At 45.4% G+C, this 22558-nt stretch overlaps 1 protein-coding gene across 1 annotated transcript in view; it reads right to left on the reverse strand.

Moving 5' to 3' along the window:
• Nucleotides 1-396: 396 nt before the first annotated feature.
• Ntf3 (neurotrophin 3) overlaps nt 397-22558 on the reverse strand; it is a 62130-nt gene continuing 39968 nt past the window's right edge. Inside the window, exon 2 of the mRNA XM_026403298.2 lies at nt 397-1198. Within this exon, the coding sequence (XP_026259083.2) occupies nt 404-1198 (795 nt within the window). The 3' untranslated portion in view covers nt 397-403. The remainder of the gene's footprint in view (nt 1199-22558) is intronic.

The raw sequence follows: 22558 nt of genomic DNA on the forward strand, positions 1-22558 counted from the left end.
GGAGGCCATAACAGTTCTTTTAATTAATTAATCCAACATGGAATCTACCAGAAGGGGGATATCACTGTGTTTATACACAACGCCGACATCATCTGATTTTAACAAGTTTACTAAAGCGACAGTCATGGCCTTGACAATACTGAATGCAAAGTACTGGTGTACATAGATTTTACAGAAAGGCTCCTGAGAGCCAGATCACAAAACAAGATTAACAGATGGGAGAGGCCTGGGGGGAGGCAAGCACACTGACTTTATTGAGAAAAAAGCTTATATACTGTAGGGTTGCTGAAGTTTAATAAATAAAGGTCAACTTATAATATATAAAAACAATATAAACATTTATATGCTACATGCATATCATATAATTTAAAGTAATAATTTATATATGGGGAGAGATGCCAATTCATGTTCTTCCGATTTTTCTCGACAAGGCACACACACAGGAAGTGTCTATTCGTATCCAGCGCCAGCCTACGAGTTTGTTGTTTTCTGAAGTCAGTGCTCGGACGTAGGTTTGGGACGTTTTGCACTGAGAGTTCCAGTGTTTGTCATCGATCCCCCTGCAACCGTTTTTGACTGGCCTGGCTTCTTTACATCTCGTTTCATAAAAATATTGTTTGACGGGAGAGTTGCCGGTTTTGATCTCCCCCAGCACCGTGACCTGGTGTCCCCGAATGTCGATGGCCGACGACTTGTCGGTCACCCACAGACTCTCACTGTCACACACCGAGTACTCTCCTCGGTGACTCTTATGCTCTGCATACCGTTTCCGCCTTGACGTTCTGTTGGCCACCACGGGGTTGCCCACGTAATCCTCCATGAGATACAAGGGAGGAGGCTCCAAGGGGGTACTGTCGCTTAGCAGGACTCGGGGGGAACTGTAGCGTCTCTGTTGTCGCAGCAATTCGGCATCTGTCGCAATCATTGGCTGGAATTCTGACCTGGCAGGTTCTCCCTGCTCTGGCTCTCGGGCTGCCTCTGCTTTCGGCAGGACGTTCTGGTAATTTTCTTTAACATCCACCATCTGCTTGGAGAGCTTGTTTTTCAAAATATCTGCCTGGATCAGCTTAATAATCAGGGAGTTGAGTGAGTCTTCCGGCAAATTCCTTTGATCCATGTTGTTACCTTGGATGCCACGGAGATAAGCGAGAAATATCACATAAAACAAGATGGACATCACCTTGTTCACCTGTAAGATCTGAAAAGGAAATAACGGGTGTTAACGGCAGGCTGCAGCAGCGGAGTCCAAGTCACTCTGGCACCAGCCACCTGAGGCTGAGAATTCCAGAGGGGGAAAAAGAGAGAGGGCACCATCATCCCAAGAAAGCCCTGGACATTTGGAAGGGGCTCTTTGCCCAACCCCTGGGAAACACTGGGGAATGCACACCAGATCTTCTGACTGATAGCTCTCCTAAACAGGCAGCACTGACTGCCTTTGCATTCGGTGTCTGCACTATCCTGCAGCCTGCTGCTGCATGTGGACGATGTCCTGCCACTTCTTTAAACATCCCTTGAGCCCAGAAAGTCAGCTCTACCTTGGCAGACTCTGAAGACTTTAAACCTGAGAAATATAAATGTGTAGTTACATTCCTTTACCAGCAGCAGACCCTTATCATTGTCTGAAAAAAACATAATTCGATGACTCCCCAACTCCAGCCCCTGAGGCCTTCAAAGGAACACATGGAAGCCGGGGATTGGGTCAGTGGCCTCTATGAGATCAGAAATGGGCCCACCCCTGGCCAGGCCAAACCTGGTAAAGCCTGTTCTCTTGCCACAACCCACACCACATGAGGGCCCTAGTCTCTGGGTGCTCTGTTAAGCTCTCAGATGGAACATGCATCATCAGGCCACCCAGCCAATCTGCTCAGTCCCCAGAGACTCTCTTCTCAAAACGGCAGCCGTGCAAAGGCACCGTTGGAAGAAGAAGGAAATGTAGAAAAAAACTAGTTCCACGTAACAGGTTAGCCTTGCCCTGAACAGCAGGTCAGCCTTGGTTCATTTTCTCCTCCTTTGGATTGTTTCAAGTTTCCATTCCAAAGTGTTTGCTTTAGTGGTTCTATTTCTAATTCTACTATCTCCTTGTTTAAACGGCACTTGAATCTATCAGTGTTCTCTTTCTGTTGCCATAGTAGAGCCTCAACACAGGGCTCCTGTTGAGTCCTTGTGGAATTCTAGAGCTGATCTCCAGACACCTCCCTTGCTGGTCTCTCCCTCAGTGGAGCAAAGCCCAGACTTTCCGAAGGTGTGCGGTAGAAGGAGACTCTCAGGTGGAGGGGGTACCTGAGCTAGTGTTCCTCACCTGGTTCATACCTCCTACATCCACCTTGAGGTATTCATCTTTTAATAATCATCGCTGCCACTTCACTTCATTCTTTAATAATCATTGCTTTTAAACATGATGCCTAAACATGGAAAATAAAAACTCTTCTCTTGGTTTACCTTTGGTATTTTCAGAAAGACTTCACTAAGTCCAGGGGGAGAATACAGAGGAAATAAACAAAGATGACAGGAGAAAAAGAAAGGAGCCCTGCTTCACCACACCAGGTCTGCTCCTAGGTCACCGACACGGCCTCCTTCCTGGTCTGTCTGAAACACTGGCTTGCTCTCTTGTCCCCAAAGGCCAGCAATTTTGTAGACACTGTGTTGGAATTTCCTCCCCCTGGCTCCTGGCCTGACTCAGTGATAAGGGAACCATCTTCCTTCTCTGGGAACCACTCGCTGGACAGCTGACTCCTTCACGGTCAAAACGAAGAGAAGGATTCTAGCGTAACTACCCACCCCTAGAGATTGCTCTAGGAATTGTATTATCCCAGGAAAATGGTTCCCACAGGATAGTTAATACACTCTGTGGACAAGTTTTATTTCCTGCGGTCTTGCAGGACCAACAAAATGAAACTTGAACAACAAAAAAAATAAAAACAACAACAACATGGGATACATGCCACTAAAATCGCCATCCCTCTCTCCCTACCAAAAAAGAATGCAGCTACAATAAAGTCATTTGGGACTGAGAGACTATCAAAAAGTATATTTAATCTCTCTAAAGCCCAGCTACTGTAAGGTAAGAATACATTGGGTACTTAGTCATAGGGAAAACAAATCAAGGAGATGGGCAGGGGTCAGATAAAAAGAACATCTAAACTAATGCCTTTATTTCGGTGTTAATCGGCTTTCTGTTACTATAACAAATACCTGAGATAAACAACGTAGAGAAGAGAAAGGTTTATTTTGGCCCACGATTTTAGAGGCTTCCGTCTATGATTTGTTGACCCTATTGCTTTGGGTCTATGGTGGCATATCATGGTGTGGCAGCACATGGCAGAGCAAAACCACTCGAGGCCAGGAGAGAAAAGAGAAAGACACTGGGTTTCCAAAATCCCCTTCAAAGCAAACACTCCCAATGACCTAAAGCCTTCCTACTAGTACCCACCTCTTCAAGTTTCATTACCTCCCCAAAACACCAAACTGGGGATCAAGTCTTTAACACATGGCCTTTGGGTGACATTCGAGATCCAAGCTGTAGCAATTCTATAGATAAGGGAAACACTAGCTACAGTTTAAAGAAGAGGAGAGAGACAGATAGGGAAGTGACAGGGTTCTTTGCATTCTGGGCCTGAGTTCTCCTTTTTGTTAACTGTAGTAAGATTGGGCTCATATGTCTGTCTCATGCTCCAATCTCAATCACTATTTCTGCATGTACTGTTCTCTTTATTTTACTCACTTTTATGACCTCTCGTTGAAATTGTACTCATTCTTCATAAGCTGACTTTTCTGTAAAGCTCCCCCAAGATCCTCAACAGTAGCAACTATGCCTCCCTTGCCTTCTCTCAGCCATTCTCCAAATGGCCACTGAAGCATCCCTCATAGCGTTATGTAGTGTGGGTATTATCCAATTAGTATTAATGTGGGCCCTACCCAATCCTGCATCCATCCTCTTTCTTACCATCAAATCAAAAACCTTGCCATGATTCTCTGGTAAAAGCAATGGGAACACACCATGTGCAGGCTGGTGAGTGTTTCTAAATTATTTGCAAGGCTGCATCAAACCCTGCAGGCTTTTTGTGGGCTCCATTTTGATTATCTGCTATTAGTTTGTTTTGTTTTGTTTTCATAGAGAGCAAGCCCAAGAATGTCGGTGACAAGACTTCCCAAAACACAAAATCTAGACAACCTCCTCGTTTTTATAGATATGGAAACTGAGGTCTGCAGCAGTGGTGAAGTCAGATTGCTAATTAATGACAGAGAGTGAGAGGGGACACTAAGTTCTTGGGCTCAACAAAATCTGGTGGCTTGTGGGTGATCAGGTCACTGTGAGGGATGGATAAAGAACTTCCTCTGAAATCACTTAGGAAGTACCCGTACCTAGCGAGTACACTAGAAATGTTAACTTGAACATGAACCTGAGTTTGCTCTGGCAATAGGAGGGGCCCTTGCTGAATGCACACATGTGGGACCAAGCATCTGGAGAATTTCTTTCTCTACATCTGGCTCGCAGCCATCTGAACCAGCATGGTCTCCACAAGGCTTTTCCTCAAATGCCATTGCTCATAAGTGATAGGACCTCAGACTGGCCACCCTGGTTGTGGGAGAAGAAAAGTATCATGAACTGGAAGCACACAGACTGGGAAAAATAAGGAACAAGTATAGGGACATGTGAAGGGAGGCTTCTGAACCTGCTGGGAGAGAGAGGAGGCTGAGTTGGTCTCTCTTGATTACTAAGACTTCATTTCCCACCCCATCTCCTGGAGTGGGATTTTCCTGGGAGACTATTTCCCTGGAGTGGGGAATGGAAACAGGCAGTAGTGGTTCAACCCAGGTAAGGCACAGCAGTTTCTGTTTAAGGGGACTTCTCTCGTACTCACAGTCCTTTGTAGAAACCCCCGGTGTAAGCCATTATCCTACTGTATTAGTATTGCCAGTCTGTCTCCTCCTGGATGACAGGGACCATTATCTTTTCACCCACAGATCCCTCATGCCCAGCACAGGGCTGCACACCCTGCAGAATTTCAATGTCTGCTTATTGAATGAGCGCCTGTGAGGATCGGGACCTGCCCAAGGCACTGCTCACGGGCCTGCATGGGCTTCTGCCAAGTCTGGGTTTGGAAGCCAATCAACTCTGCCTTCTTTTCCCAAAGAAAATACAGGCCCTGGCTCTGAAGCAGGCCATGGGTCCCCAGGCTCTTCTTGGCTATAATTAGAAAAAGACCTGTTAAAGACCTCAGTAAAACCCCCTTCCTATACTCTCCCTAGTGCCCATTTCCACTGCTCAGAGTTTTCCAAGATCCCGACCAATATGCACATGCTGTTTTCCTCGCTTAGAAATGCTTTCCCACATATGGTGTTTTCTCAGTCCCCGGAGCAACATTCCTACAAGGTTTCACCATCCCTCAAAATACTCAAAAGAGAGCAATTTCTGATTCCTCCTTTTTGGCTCAGTTTACAATACACACAGAGGGTTTCTGGGTATCCACGAAGCAGCTGAAATGGAAAAGGAAGCCAGGGTAGAGAGTGGTACAAGATCTGAGGCCAAGGCAACCTGTGCCTGTCCTGACATGGGCCGAGATGGGGGTGCCTCCTTCGGGTTCCAATTCACCTGTCCAGGGCTAGCCTCCCGACATAGGGGCATCACTCCTGACCATGGACCCACAGACCCCTTTTGCTGCCCAGGTAAGGAGTAAATGTTTATCCTGATGAGATCAAGAATGAAAATGCTATGGGCCTGGTTAGAATGAGGACTGGTGCACATGAAATCTTTAATCCTGATGGCAACCTCACGGAGGTAGGTATTTTTTGCATATTCCATTTCATATGGGAAAACCGAGGCACGGGGAAGTTAAATAACTAGCTAGTAAGCAGCAGAATCAGGATTTGAGTAGTCTGGTACTAGAGTTCATGTTCTTGATGATGATTCTATGCTACGCCTGTCTTTTCTGCTTTCATTCTAGAGAATTTATTTCCAGAGAAAGCTCAAGTTCCAAGCTGGGAGCCAGGAGCCAGGAACCAGGACAGCTGCCAGTCAGCAAGTTGAGAGCCACCCCAAGAAGCCTCAGTCCTAGGCAGAGTTTCTAGGGATCTGAGGCCACCACTTCTGATTTTCCTCCCCATATTCACTGTGAAAGCATTTGCTCATGAAAGTAAACAAAATTTGGTTGACCCCTGTCCCTCCTGGGCTTGATACTGTCCAAAGCAGTCCCTCTGGAAGTCACCCGTCCTTGCAGAAGTCACATGTTATACAGGGCCAAGCACTTGGATATACCAACCCATGTCCTGGGTTTGTGGCCATCCCTGGAAACCTGGGTGACTTACAAAGTCAGAAAGGATCTGTTTTAGCTTCCCTCAGAGAGGAATCATGAGATCGAACGTGAAAGCAGCTTTTAAATTTGCCAAATTCTGAATATGCAAATTCATTATTTCTTGTACAGACACATCCTCTGGAGGCAACTGGGTCCTCTGGCTGGGGTCAAAGAAGACACTGTTCAACTGCATCCAGAAGGGCCTAATTCTCTGGAGAATTTCTGGGGCTATGACATGGTCTCTGACTAATGCTAAGGGCTGCAAAGACTACATCCTGCTGGATAACCCTAATATCTTGCTCGGGGAATGCAAAGGGAGAGAGGTGGGAAAGCAATCAATTTAAAGTAGAATGACCAAAAGGAAAGGAATGTAGTGGAAATATTAAACTAAGACCTTATAAAAGACCAGCTGAGCTTGTTCCCCAAATCTTAATTGCCAAATTAATTCACACTGGCTATGTTCTGATCACAGGTCCTGAGGCTTCAAAATTAGTCAGTGGGGCCACATGAAGATGTTGTGACCCATGACAAGGCTGGGAACTGGGAGAGAGAGAGATGCTGGTGGAGCCTCTCCGTGGGGGGTTGGTCTGGTTGGGGTTAATCTCTTTATTAATGATCCGGAAGTAGAGAGAGGAAAAAGTGGCAGATTAATTAAAATGCACAGATGATGCCCAGAGGGAAGGTGCTACAAACACCAGTGAGAACAGACCAATTAGGCTCCAGCACCCATGGGGGCTGGCAACCTGGAAATAGCATGGTTAGATTCGAAGTGGAAACATGCAGGTCGACTCACTGGGGGCAAGAGGCATCCAAAACCAACAAGGGAGGGAAGTGCTTGTAAAAGATGAAGGGAGGGAGCGACTTGGAATTGCTACAAGGAGTAAATGAGAAGTGAACTCACATGAATGGGGCTGGGTGGATTTCCACAGCGCCTCTTCCTTCCCCTCAAGTTCTACGTTTTTCATCTCATTCACTCTTAGCACCCTGTGGTGGTGGTGGGGTGGGGTGGGGGATGTGCCCCGACACTTCCTATCTTATGAAGCACAAAAACAGACAAACCCTGAGGGCAAGGAACACAGTCATGTGACTGCTGCCAAAAGATGCAGACCAGCATGCTCTAAATTTTCAGAACACCAAAAGCAAATCAGCTGCGCTCTCTGCCTATATTTGGTGAGAACTCATTTGAGATCCCCGGACACCGGGCAGGTCTGCATCAAACAGGCAAGAGCAGTGCCAGGGAAGTAGATTCTGTCCACTTTAATTCTCCAGGCAGCATTAAAATGTAACACTTGAAACTCAGGGTACAGAAACTGATTGACAAGGTTAACCCTGGGTCCAAGATGAGAAACAGGACAAGGTCCTCAGAGTTCAGGGGATATCAGTTTCCCAGCCGAAACAGGGCATGCGTGCAAGAGATGGCACATTCCAGGATGAAATGAAATGAAGTATCCTCAGAGGGTTGAATCACCTCTCTTAGAAAGGAAGTATTAAAATCAGTCCTTCCTGGAGCCATACAATAAATAGGTCCCCTGAATGGTAGAGAAGGAGCCTATATTCCTAAAGAAGGAATATATTCCTGAAGAAAGCTGTATATACTGAGATGGAGGTGGAAAGCTGTGAGTTTACTCTGTACTGCTGCTGGAAGAGGAATTTTTACATCGTTCAAAGCATACCCAACTCTGGCCCCAAGGCTGTGAGCGATGGAAGGTATGGCACATGTCAAAACAATGTGCACCAGCAGCTCCAGCATGGAAGGTAGTGCACTCACTCCCCAGGCCAAGGAGCCCTGGGGCTTAGCCCCATCTTGGCAGAGAGATCTGAAAGGAGCTTGGTATGCCGACAGGAGCCCCAGGAAACTTGGATTTACTTGATCCTTTGCATACCACTAACATGGCCAGAGGGTGGACTAGGAAGGACTTCGGAGAAAATCTGAGTCAATCCAGCTATTGGCTATAATGGTATTATCTAGTAAATTTAGTTTTATTTGTTTGGGGCATTCGCATTCATCTCCCACTGTGCACACAAGGTTGCATGTGTGGGCTTGTACATACACACACACACACGTCTGGTACTCATGGAAATGAGGATGGATGGGTTTATAGTCAGTCTATTTTCAAGTGGTATCATTTCATGGTCTCAGACATTCTGATTTGAGTTATTTCCTGCATCTGAGTTATCTCCATTCTCTATGGGTGAAAACATACCAGGGAAAGTTGCTTTATATGCACAGACTGCTGGATACATTAGCATTAACAAATAACTTTGGCTCCAGAAAAAAACACCCCAAGTCAACCTTTTTGTTTTATATGTATGCTTCTTATTTGAGTCGGTTTCAGGCATATACCTTTGCCTGAAAAATGCTGTACAACTATAAGTCATACCAGCACAAGGTAGGCAGCTAATTGATTTTTTAATACTTAGAATAAGTAAGGACGATAATGCTGCTGCTGCTAAAGTATCTACCTTGTCTACCCAGCCAAGAATGAGTTTCAAAATGGCAGAAGAACAAAGCCACTATGTCTCAAGAGTTAGAAGCTAAGGGAACCCCCAAAGCAGGACTGCTATTCCTTTCACTCTCTGGTTGCCTCTTCCAAACCAAGACTGTAGCTGGCCTGGCAATACCCAAACCAGCATGGACGGGATCAACAAACCACACCGGTTTGGCCCAAGAAGACTTGGCTGCACTTCTCCTGTGGGCTTCTTCCTTTGTGCTCCATGATCAGGCCTGCATCACGCTACCCGCTCCCTGCACAGCCAGCCTCCTTCCACTAGGAGGAGCACTGGCTCACTGAAGCACTGGTCTGGATGCCCCATCCAGGAAGCCATGCTGTCTGAAGACTGTGGGGGCCTCAGCTGTCTTTTGCTCTGCTGCGTGTCTCTCCCTCCACTCACCATGGTCACCATCATTCACCTGAACACTTCTATAGACTGGAAACTGAGGTAGAATAGAGGTCTAGCTGGTAATTTTCTACATCCATTCTGACCCATTCATGTGGTGATGCTGAGATGTACACACAGGAGAAAACCAACCTTTTATCCAAATCAAAGCTTGTGGCAGGTGCTTAATAAACACAGACTCCAATTTTAAGCAGTCTAGTGACTTTCTCGTAGCGGGGCAAGACTAAAAACCAACACAGGGCTGGTCCTCTGAAAGCAATTTTGGCATAAACATGCTAAACCCAAAGCTGCCTCTAATCACAGACACAAGTTGTAATGATCCCTTGTAAGAAAGGCTAATGTTCACTGAGCCACACCATATGCTAGACTTTGTGGAACACTTAACATGGATTATCTCAGTTAATCCTCACAGATACAATTATTATCCCCACTTTGCAGCTGAGGAGACTGAGGCTCAGAGGGATTAAGTAATTTTTCTCAGGCTTACACATCAATGGAGAACCACAGCCAGGATTCATACCCATCCGTGTGACCCAACAGCCCAAAATGTGTAGCCAAATCACATAACAACTTCCTAATTCACTGTGGTCCAAGGCACCCTTGCAGCACACTCAGCAGTGAGCACCCTACTGGCATCAATGTTTCTTTCACTTTTTTAGAGAAAAGACATTCTAGACAGGTCCTCAGAAACGTAAAGACGAATCGCATAGTCCAAGACTACAACACTGGTTCGTTGTGGCTGAGAAGCGTATTTATTCCACATGCGCTTGTGGGCTCCTTTATGTAAGCTTTCATTTTTCAAATATAGAATTTTCCTTTCCTCTTTCTTCATCTGATGGTAAAGAAAATCAAGAATCCAAGGATTCTTTTTAAAAATTGGCCAGAGTTTTGAAGGTGAGACAGTTCTGACTCTGGTTTCACAGGTTGCAATGTATTTGTGGTTGATGAGGACAAGCAAAATAATGTGAACATTTGGCAAATCTCCTGCTTTGATATATTCATTAAGCCAACTCCTCCACTAACTAGCTCTGCATCTGGAGGAGAATAATTGCTTATCAGGGGGTCTTGATTCCGAGAGCAACATTTCTCCCACAAGGGTGCCACCTGGTATTTTGGGCAGGACAGGTCTTCATTGTTCAGTTGTGCTCCCCACACAAGCAACTCAGGTTCTCACCTACAGCAAAGAACTTAGATTCTCATCTACAGCATGTTCTCCAGTCGTGGTGACAACCATTTAAAAAAAAAAAAAAGATGTGAAGTTTTCTAAACACCATTTGGGGACACCTTACCACTTCTGGTTAAGAATCATATAGCACAGTGCTGGGAGACTTAGTTGTTTTGGGATTGTTGACCCCTTTTAGAATGTAATTCACCCAATCCTTGGGTGAATCTTTCTGCCACCTCCCTGCAGTCATCAGTTTGCTCTTGTACAAAGTGAGGGAACACAGCAAACCACCCATTCAGTGCCAGCAGTGGGTCTGTCCCCAGGGGTCTAAAGCCAGGCTATGGTCCCCTCAAGCAGAGAAGTGAGCTGGCTCTGGGGTCCTTCTTACTCCCCCAGGCCACTGGTGCTGCCAACTGTGAGCAAGGTACCCCAAGAGGTCACCCCTTTGTATCAGGGCAAAGTCATGATTGTTTTGACAAATATAGCATATCAAAATCAATGTTATGTAACTTCCGAGGCTAGGTTCTAAAAGGTTCTATGTCTTTGGACTCGTTCGTGCAACTCTGAGCTGCCATGTGGGTCTAAGGATCCAGAGGCCACTGAGTTGAAAGGGGTTCCCAGGAAGTTCAGTCTTTTGGCCATCCCTGATGAAGCACTAGTCTTGCAAATGAAACTGACCTGGATGATCCAGATTAGTCTATCTGCCAGCTGAATGTCCCCAAGTGAACTCAGAAAAATCATGCAGCCCACTTCTGCCCAAACTTCTGACCCATGAAATCAAAAGAAATGCTACAACAGTTGTTTTCCTAAGTTTTGGGGTGGTTCGTTATAGTGCAAAAGATAGGCAAACAACCACAGTTGGAAAAAACTACTGGGGATTAGAGGTGTTGACTTTTAGTGCCAATAAAGACATTTTGTAAAATTTTCTCTGAAGGATCCAATTAAATTCTTGAATGAGGATCTAAAATGATCTCTGGATTATTACCGGTGCACTACTAACTACTTAACTCTGAAAAGCATGAAGAACATGGAAGTTCCGGGTCCTGTCAATCATCTGAAAGTAGAACCTAGCAGAGCTTCTATAACCTTAACAGGCCTGGCTGAAAGTGTGGAACCACCCTGAGACTTCAGGGTAAGCTGGTGTAAGACAGAAACAGAGGAAAGAAGAGTCAGAAAGTGTGTGTGTGTGTGTGTGTGTGTGTGTGTGTGTGTGTGTGTGAGAGAGAGAGAGAGAGAGAGAGAGAGAGAGAGAGATGCTTTTATGAACAGGACATTCGGCTGAGGCAAAGGCCCTGGACAGGTGGCTTTTTATACCTGGCTAGGGAAAAGGGAAGGTAGGAGAGATTGTCCCTACACAGCCTCCACTACTATAGCTCCAGAGGTGTCTGCACTTAGATTGGAGTTACAAACTGTTCCACCGGCCACCACCACCCCAAGGCTGGTTCAATTCCCACACCACCTTACATTTTCACTGGGTTTCAAAAAGAACTTCCTGGAAGTGCTGCAGAGGCCCACAAAGCAGGCCATCATGATCCTACAAGCCATCTGTACCTTGTCCTAAGAGTGGCTGAGGTCATGCCCAGTAGCGCTGTGAGCAGAGGTTGGGAAGAGGAGGAACTCCAAACAATACACATGCTGCAGGGAAACAGCCAGTGTGTGTGAGTGTGAGTGTGTGTGCCTATGTCTGTGCCTGTCTAAGTGTGTGCAGGGGCGTGGTGGATGTCTGAGTGATGTCCATCTGGATGTGCATGTGTCTGGGGGGTGTGCCTGTGTGTATCTGGCTGTCTGTGTGGGGGTTTGTGTGTGTGTGGTGTGTTGGGTGTTGGGAGAAGGCTGCTGCAAAGGGGAGATGACACACTGGTCGAAGGGATCAGAAAACTGGGGTCTCCTCCTGGCACCCCACGCTATCATAGCAAATTCTTGGGTGAATCTTTCTGCCACATCCCTGCAGTCATCAGTTTGCTCTTGTACAAAGTGAGGGAACACAGCAAACCACCCGGACCCATTCAGTGCCAGCAGTGGGTCTGTCCTCAGGGGTCTAAAGCCAGGCTATGGTCCCCTCAAGCAGAGAAGTCAGCTGGCTCTGGGGTCCTTCTTATCCCCCAGGCCACTGGTGCTGCCAACTCTGAGCAAGGCACCTGGCTCTAGTGACTTTCCTGGGTCCTAGAACAGGAAACATGTAAGGACAGGCAGGAGAAAAGCCCGAGAGATAGAAAGAAACTCTGGGTCAAGTTTGCATTTCTCATTATTTCTCCAACCCTTCTCAAATTCCTTTTGTTTAGAAAGCTCCTTGAGTTTCTGAAGGCTCCCCTCCCCCATCCCACCCCCCTGAAAAACCCAAGGAGCTCCTCCAGCCTGTAACCCTTCCGGATAACATGTTCCATATGTCGGTCACTCTCTGCAAGAGACGTTTGCACTCACTTTTCTGATCATTTACTCCACGGTCTCCCCACACTGCCTCTCTCCAGAGCAGTTTCCCCCAAACCCCCTTTAGGGCCCTTTGTCCAAGAGGCAAGGAGCAGTATCAGGCAGGGGGAATCTGCTGTCCCTCCCAAGTCAGCTCCCATTCAGGATTCCTGCAGGTCTGCCTCCCCAGGGCCCCAGAGTGGGCCGGCCTCTGCTCCCACCCACCCTCCGCTGACAGCTGCAGGGAGACCCTCCTTTAAGCGCTGGGGCTAATTGAGCAGTGCTCTGACTGAGCTTGCCACCTTCTTTGCTTAGGGCATGCTTTTCCAGCAAGGCAACACAGCATGCTATTGTCTTCCACCGGGTGACCCACCATGGTAAATAAAGGCTGAAGAAAAATTTCCAACACAGTTCCCAATGCTCCCTTTGTGGATGCAAACCCACATTCTGTGCCTGACCCCTAACCCAGGCACCACCAGCCCAACCCTCCCTTCTTTCTCATACTTTTGTGTGTGTGTGTGTGTGTGTGATTTGAGTTTGACAGCTTGAGATCAATGCAGAGCACAGCCTCACACTAATTTTGGTGGGTTCCCAAAAGTCAGATGAAGGTGGGCCTCAGCACCTTGGGAGGGATGGAGTTGCAAGGGCTGGAGATGACTTCAGATTAGTCAAGGGTACCTGAACATGGCTTGTCATTCCTCTTCCTTGGAAGGTTTCACATTCCTAGGGATGTTCCAGGGATCCAATAGAGGGCACTTTGAAATGGGCAGGAGGCAACCCCTCAACCTTACAAAAGGAGGCCAGAGCAAGTGGGTGAACCGGAGCCCCAAGGGCCAGACTGAGAGGATCAAGCATTTCCAAGGAGAGACACAGGTCTTGGTCAGAGATGCACCTGGGATACACATGGAAGAACCATCAACTCTCTCTCGAAGGAAGAATGACAGATTGAACACCTGTACTGTGTTGGGTATGATTTAAAACTTACATCTCACTGTCTGTGGTTTTGGGGAGAGAAGTTGAGAAAACTATGAAGAGAGGGTGTTTCTATTTTAAAACTGAGAAATCCAGGGCAGAGGGTAGTGAGTGATGGTTAAAATCTGTCACAGCTAGAGGCAAAACTACAACCAGAACTCCAGCTTTCTGATTCCTGAGCCTCTACTTTTCCTAAAAGATGCCTCCCTATAGTATCAAAGTCCTAGATGCCTATGAGGACTGAAGAAGTGGAGGCCCTCTACCCAGCTGCTGAACTCAGGCAGAAGGCCCCCATATGGACAAAAGGCAGGTTACATGTTTTTGTCTTCCCCCAGTTATCTGTGAAGCACCAGTTTATACAAAGTGGATCATTTCTTTTCAAAGCTGGACTACAAAAAAAATATACATCTCTTGCCTGTATTAGCCCAAGTTGTCCATGCACTTCTCTCTGATTCTAACCAAAAGGTTAGCATCCCAGCCTCACCTAACCCTTCCTCCCCTGCCCCCAATCTTGGCTCTATTTAGTCTGAAGATTTATTGTATTGTGGAGATCAAACAACAAGTTAAGCAAAAGTGGGTGTAAAAAAACAATCCTACTCAACAATACCTGCATTAAGAAAATGGCAACAATAATAAAGGAAAATCGTTTGATGATGGGTTTGGATGATGCACGGGGGCTAATGAGACAACTCAGCTAATGTAATTAGGGGGTCTGACTCCTGAAATCCCAATTATGCTGATGGGCTTGGCAAAGATCCCTGCAATATGGAGCTAATAAATGGATTAACGTGAAGGGTAAGTGGAACCCCAGGATGTGCAGGAATGTGCCCCGACACTGTGATAGACGTGTAGCTCATGGGGCCAACAAGGACCTGATGAATTAAAGTGAAAGAAGGCTGAGACCCCCTAGTAGGCAGAAATTTCTGGCCAACAGACTAGCTCTTCTGCCACTGGACCAATGGGCAAAATGTTAGAGCCATCTACTTTCAGGGATATCTATTGGGTTTATTACAAAGAACACTATTGTGATTTCCCAGGCATGCAGTCTAAATGAGCAGATTAACTGGATTGACTAAAGGAAACCTCAAAAGTGCTTCTTTCAGACCTGAGGGTCTGTGTTACTCTGTTCACATTGTGAAGGCAACACATTCCACCACGGGAGGTGGACAGGGCCGTAGACCTGAGAACAGCTAGTGACCTCCACCCTAATGTGGAGCAAGTCATGTGGCTGGTGGGGAAGTGATTGCTGCTGCCTGTGGTTTCACTGAAGGGTCTGGAAATCCTTTATATTACTGGCATTGATTCAGAATGTAGAACTTTTGATCCTATAACATGATACATTTTAATTCCCCTTGGTGATGTTAATAATGTAGTTGGCTAATACCACGCTAACAGAATTTATGACGCCTGAACTCCTCCAAGAAAAAGAAGTAGTAATCATTACGGCTATGCAGGTGGACTGTAGTCTGTGCCCGATTAATGCCACCAAAAAGGCTGAATGCAACCTTGAATCAAATTATATTTTAAAGATTATGAGTTTGCAATAAAAATCTTATTGTGAATTTCTCTTGAAAGAAGTACATAACCATTCTTCAATCTAAAGAATTATATACTGAACTAGTTTTAGATGAAAACAAAGTACGCCTGTAAATGTGAAGCAACTATGCTGTAAGTACATTATAGTTCCATCATGAGCACATATGCTTTGAGATTATAAAGTCTTCACCAAGGAAATAAGACATAGTTTCCTATTAGCTCTTCAACTATCTGGGTGCCCTGTTGATGTGCATTATTCCCTCTGGCTAATTCCTCCGAAGACTAGAAATCTGGAAGAAGAAAAGAGGCAGAAGAATTTCTTGATGTAAGTTCCCATTTTTCCACCCCTCTCTTAAATGATGCTATGCTAAATTCCAATAATATATGACACTTCAGTCTTCTCAAACATCTTGGTAAGAAACATAAGGAAAAGAAATCACCCCCTGTGTACTTGAGTACTTACCCTCTGCCAGGAACCATCTTAAAAATTATACAATCACAATCTGATTTGATTGGGATAGGTCCTATAGTCTACAATCTTTTATCTAAAACCCTGTATGATACCTGACATCCTCCATGGGATTGGAAGTAACATCTCGTGATTAAATGCATTAATTTCCTGCTTCAAAATTATAAATATTCACCTAAGTGAAATAAAGATGTCAACTTAGGTCAGATTTTGCAGCTCAGTGAGTTTGCTATAACCTTTAGAAATGACTGAGTTTTCAGAGCTTCCTGTGAGTTTCACAGTTGTCAAGAAAAGACTAGGAATGTGTACTATTTTATTTGATAAATGAGGAAACCAAGCCCAGGAGAGCCTGCCTGAGGCCTCACTGTGCACTTCCTATAGCCATGACTAGTAGCAGGGCTGGGATTAAAACCTAGGCATGTCTGTTACCAAACTCCATGCTCTCCCGCACCAGACCTTGCACTGATGTTCTCCATCATAGGGACAAAGAGAAGGAACACACCTTGAAATGGTTTTCTGAGGAATCAAACTAAACAGTGACTGCATAGACCTTTGTTATGTTCAAAGCATTTTTTCCTTAAATACATTTTCCTAGAGAGATTATTTTTCCTTACTATAAAAAAGTAATGTGAGCATATTAAAGAACACAAAGCGTTTTAAAAACACAAAAGTTGATAAAGAAGCCTATCGGTTCCTCCAAGTATCTTTATGGAATATTTATGTCCAGCCTTTGTAAAACACATGCTAAATTTTTCTATACATTTCACAGATGACATTGTTTAATACATACCATTCTGTAACTTTCTTGTTTTGCTCAATAATATACTCTAAGAAGTCTCCCATCGTATTAAAATTCTACCCAGACAAAATTTTAATGGCAACACAAAATGTTCCATACCAAGGTGTCATGAGTGACTGGATGATACCCCTTCTTGTTGGATATCTATTATTTCCAATGCTTCAGTCTCATACATAATGCTGCAATAAATCTCTTCCTGTGCAAAGCTTACTATGAGTCCCAGTTATTTTCATGGTCCCTCACTTCAGCCAATCCCTAATCGCTGGTCATATCTGCCTTGCATTTCTCCATTCTCAGATCAGTTCAAACATCTCTTCTCCCAGCCCCCACACACCCTGCACAGAGGGGGAAAGTGCAGCATATGTATTGTTTGGTACCAAACAAATTTCTGTTCTCAAGGTCAACTCAGCCCTTGCTGCAGATCAGCTATTGTTGTTTTTCCTACATGAGGTCTTTCTTCTATTCCCTTTAACAGTTCTTGTCTGCTTAAGCCATGTGTACCAGAGTAAGAAAAGTCTTGCCAAAACAAACAAACAAACAAAAAAAAAACCCAAAACAAAAAAACAAGCAGGAGTCCCTCAGGCAGAAACTTCTTCAAGTTTCCAGTCACAGACCTACTTAAATGTGTAAAATTAAGGTGACCAGATACTTCATCATCCAAACCAGTACACTTTTGAAAGTGAGTGAATCTGAGACGTAAAACGGCAAATTTCCTATTCCAACCAAACAGTTACTCAAGATTTTTTTTCAGGCACAAAACCCCAGGACCTAAACTAAAATGAACTTTAAAGACTAGCTGAACCAAAGTCTTCCTTGAGCAGAACCTGAAGAACGAGAGCCTCGCTGATCTAGATTACAAGGGATCCAGTCAACAGCTGATGATGGATCAGAATTACAGAGACCAGAAACTCCTCAATTGTGATACAACTGCAAGGACCTCTGGGTGGACCCAATAATTGGTATGGACTGTTCCACCAAGAATTCCTAGTACAACCAATCAGCTCTCTATATTCCCTTACTACCAACTGATGGGGAGATAGATGGGAACATGTGTCCTGTCTCCTCACCAGTCAGCCTTCATAGAAGCTCTTTTTGCAAAAACTTGGTTCACCTGTATTGGCCTCTATGCACATGAAGCAGCAAGCCCTTGCACAATATCGAAAGGGAGCACTTAAGAATTTTGTTGGAGTAACATAAGCACAGTAGCTGGACTGCCCTAGGTCAACCAGGTTGTGTGGTCACCCTGGATATATAAATAGCCCTAACTTGCTCTGAGTAGCAGTCGTCTTTGTCACTCCCCCACCCCACCAATGGCTCTACCCTGACGCTCTGGGGCCTGTTCCTCCCACTTCCTCAGAAGCCTACTCCTTATCACCATCACAATCAGAGCTCCCCTCCCAGTCACATCTTCAACATGTCCCTCTACTGGGTTCCCAGCCTTACTACACCATGTTCCAGGTGTTGTCAAATTTGGGAAAAGAGAATAAAAATTAACCTCTACCTACAACTACTCAATTCTAGGCCTGCATAAGAGAAGAGAGCCACATCCATCAGGGACCTCCACTTGTGAACAGGAGCCTTGTCCCCTCATGTCATTACCACCAGCATCAAGTCCTTAATGAACATCTCCCCCCCCACACACACTGCCCATGGCCCCAGGTATCACTGAGCTCATGTTAGGGGCTCTGTTTTCTTTCCGTCCTGCACATCTGGACAGGGGGATCTCTTCCTCCAACTGCTGCAATGGCTCCCCTCAATTTTCCTCCTACCACTGCCATTACTGACCTTTTCACTTGTTTCATGTGGCTTCCCAACACTGTCAGTGAGCTTCTCTGTGGTGGTGAATGCAGTGCCCTTCACCCTGCTCCTGTGTGGATAACTTCCACATCCACACCTGGGCACAGGTCTCCGCCCTGCACTCCGAACTTGGAGATCCAGTTGCCTACAGGACATCTCCACTTGGGAACTTTGGAGGCATCTCAAGAGCAGATATCCAAAGCTGAAATCGTCATCTTACCTCAAATCCTGCTCTTCCTACCCCCTCCTCCATATTCTTCCAGGAAAGGATAGCACTAGAGATCATGCTTGAGTCCTCTCTCTTCCCTTTCCTCCATATCAAATTGATCCTTAAGTCCAGTTGATTCTGCCTCCTCCTAGTTCTCAAAATCCATCCTTCTTGCCTCTATAGCCCATGCTCCTCTTTCCTGGATTATATCAAAGAGTCTTTAATGGTTTCTGAGACCTGACATAGCCGTCTCCCAGTTTCTCCGTCATTTCTTCTGCACACTGGAATGGAAGCCAAATGAGGTCACTCCCCAGCTGGAGACATTTCTCTTCTCTGCAACCTTCAAGGTGAAGCTAAACCTCTGCAGGATGGCATGAGGCTCTTGGTTGGGCCTCTCTCCCCAGCCTCATGTCCAGTTGTCCTCTCATACACCACCGCACTGGGGGACTTCAATTCTTCCAACACCCCATGTGTGTTCTCCCCTGAGAATTTCCCTGACGGCTCCCTGTACCTCAAATCTCCTTTCTCCTCCTCTTTCCCTAACTTCTGTATCCATCTGACCCTGCTCACATATCACCACCTGAGAAAGACTTCCCCTCAGCACTTACCAAATATCTTCCTCAATTAACTGTGAGCTCTCTTTGTATGCATTTTGATACTCTCAGCACTACACTGATACCAGTTCATAGCAGAACTCAATAAAAGATCCCTAGACTCCAATTCACTCAATCAAAGGGATGAATGAAGCTCTCAAGAAACATGACCATTGATATTTCTGACCTGGTATAATTATTGTTAGCACTCCTTCTCACTCTCAAGGGTGCTAGACTTTGGATAATAAATTTCATGCTCGCTCTAGTGCAAAGGCTCTTGTTATAGAGTGCCCACACTTCCATTCAGAGTTAAGAGAGATGAAGTGGTTGGAGTGAATCAGAGAGGGACGGAGTTGAGGGTGTGTATGTGAGGGTAAGGATGGGAAAGGAGTTTCTGGCTGTCCTGGGAGATGGGGGATGGGCACAGGAGATCTCACCTATAGAAGTGCATGTCTGCAAGTGTAAAGGAAGAACTAAGCACTCAGCACTACACTGATACCAGTTCATAGCGGATATCCAAAGACAAATAGAAATTTCAGTTCTAACAGCTCCAGTCCACCCTCCAGAGTAGCATGGCTGCCGAACTTTGGGAAGGAGAGGCAAGGAGAAAGGCAGCTTTCTCATGCACAGAGGACAATATGTATATGAAGGTGGGAAGGGACATGTCCAAAAGCCCCCATGGACTGGAGTCTCCTCTTTCTTACATGCCCCCTGCGACACCATGATTCCGCCAACAAGACTTCCTGGCCCTACTCTGGCATAAGATCAGGAATAGACTTGAAATTCCTAGGGATAGAAGAGAAGGCACAAGGACAGAGGAACTGCAAAGAAAAGCAAGTGGGAACCAATACCCAAGATGTGAAAAGTCAGCTTTCCTTTATTGTAACAAAACATTTGAGATGATCAAACTGGTAAGAAGAAAGGGTTATTCAGCCCTTTTTTTGTAGGTTTCAGTCCATAGTTGGTTGGCCCCATTGCTTTGGGGCCTATATGGAGGTGGTGCGTCCTGGTGGGAGAGCATGGTTGGAGGAAGCAGCTCACCTCGTGTGTTATGGTTTGGAATGTGAAGTGTCCCTCAAAACCTTATGTGTGAGACAATACAAGAAAGTTTAGAGGAGAAATGGGTTATGAGACCCTTAACCCAATCCGTGAATTAATCCCCTGATGGGATTAATTGACTAGTAGCTGTAGGCAGGTAGGGTATGGCTGGGAAGGTGGGTCATTGGGGGTATATCTTAGGGGTATATATTTTGTATCTGGGGTGTGGAGGCTCTCTCTGCTTTCTGATCATTATGTGAGATGCCTCCCTCCACCACACTCTTCCACCATGACGTCCTGCCTCACCTTGAGCCAGCTGTGGACAGACAGACCTCTGAAACTGTGAGCCTCCAAATAAACTTTTTCTCCTCTAAATTTATTCTTTCTCAGGTCTTTTAGTCACAGCAGTGAAAAAAACTGACTAAAACATCATGGAAACTGGGAAGCAAAGTGAGAGGGAAAGCAAGAGACATGCATTCCACTGTTCTCTTTCAGGGCACAACTCCAATGGGCTAAAAGCTCTCCTTAGGCTCCACATCTCTTCAAGGTTCTACCACCTTCCAAAGGCACCACCTGGAGATCCAGGCCTTTAACATGTGGGTCTTGGGGGGACATTCCAGATCAAAACTATATCCAAGGGGACCTGAGAAGACTAGTATTGGACCCAAATAAATGTCCCTTAGTCCTAGGTGGGAAGGCAGAGTCCAAGGGCCGGGCTCTGGGAGGGCCTCCTTCCATTTCAGGGAACTGAGAGCAGTGCCCACATTTCCTCCATCTCTGCAGTCTAAGTGCCTAATGGTGTCTCACACTATGGAGTTCTACAATTATGGGTGTGGATTGAAAAGAAATCACTTCCCGGGAGCTGTACAGGCATCTAGGGAAGGCTGGGTGGACAAGCCAAAGGGAAGAAAGGATGACATCCTCACAGTGACAGAATGGGAGGACAGCAGTCGGAGGCACAGGCTCAGGTCTGGGGAGGGGGAAGATGTTTTTAGCAAGATCACTTAAACAAGGGGAAGGAACTGTTTTAGGACTAATAATACATACAGGAGCTCTGCTGCTGGGACCTAGGAGGAAAAAGGTATATATATATATATATATATATATATATATATATATATATATATATATATATATATCTATCTGTCTTGCAAGTAAAATAACGAGAGTTTTCTCTAGTCTTTTCCCCAAAAAAGAGCTTAGAGGGTTTTTTTTCTGTTTTGTTTTGTTTTTGTAAAGGCCAGCTTTGAAATTACTTTTTGTGACATTCTTTACTGCATGGCTTTCTCCCTTACCGTCCCCCTCCCAGGGGCAGTGAGCCCAGCAGGGAAGACAGGCATGAATAAGAAAAGGGACTGGCCAAGGTGGTCAGGCCAGCTGGGAATCTCCTTGTCACTCAGCCTTCTTCCCAACCCCAGGAAGGTCTTAACTGTAGGGTCAGGAGCTCTGATACAAAAAGAAGAACACAGAGTAAGTGACACTGGTGGCATTTGGTGGCCCAAATGGCATAATTAGTAATTCCTGACATTTACTTTGTTGTATTTTTGAGTTGATCATTATAGTGTCCCAACAAAACATGCAGTCAAATTTATTTCTTCATTTTAAATTTAAGAAAACCGAGTCTCAGGAAGTTTACATGATTCGTCCAATGACAAACAGCTAGTAAGCGACAGAGCTAGGATCCAACCTGCCATCCTCTGACCCTTGTTTTATTCCTAAATACTCATGAAGTGCTTGGTCATGCTTTTCCTCCCTACTACACAAACCCCGGCTCTCTTCACCCAACAGAGGTATGAGATTCTTACCCATACCACAAGGGTATGGGTATAGAGTGCCCACACCTCCATTCAGAGTTATCCATGCATTGAAATTTCAAATTATTGCCATGAATACATTTTTAAGAACCAAATCTTTTGTAGAATCTGATTATGTACAGAGGACAACCTGCTCATTAGCCAAATATACTTCTAACTGGGTGACGCTTACTTGACCAGGATCCCAGGTGTCCTACTTATTACAATGAAACCTGGTATAAACTAGCAATACACAGGGCCCCTGGCCTGTTTTCAGTCTTATGTACAATGTACCTCTGCATCAGACTTGCAGGGATTATACATTGTGCTGGGGATGGGATTCTCCTGGCTCTCCCAGCCCTTCTACCACCTGCCAAGACAGAAGATGTCCAGGTGCCTAAAGCTTGCTCTATTCTTCCCCAGGAAGCAGAGGCTTCCCACCAGGAGGTTTGTACCTGAATTCTTCAAAGATCCAGAAATCTATCCCTGGCGACCCAAGTCAAGACTCTCTCCAGAAGTCCTCCCCTCCATCCAAGCCTTTTCAAGGAAACTCTCACGGTTTTTCTTCCAGACCCCTTTTCCTTGTGGCCA

The sequence above is a fragment of the Urocitellus parryii genome, chromosome 5 (assembly GCF_045843805.1).
Source record: "Urocitellus parryii isolate mUroPar1 chromosome 5, mUroPar1.hap1, whole genome shotgun sequence".
NCBI classification, from domain to species: domain Eukaryota; kingdom Metazoa; phylum Chordata; class Mammalia; order Rodentia; family Sciuridae; genus Urocitellus; species Urocitellus parryii.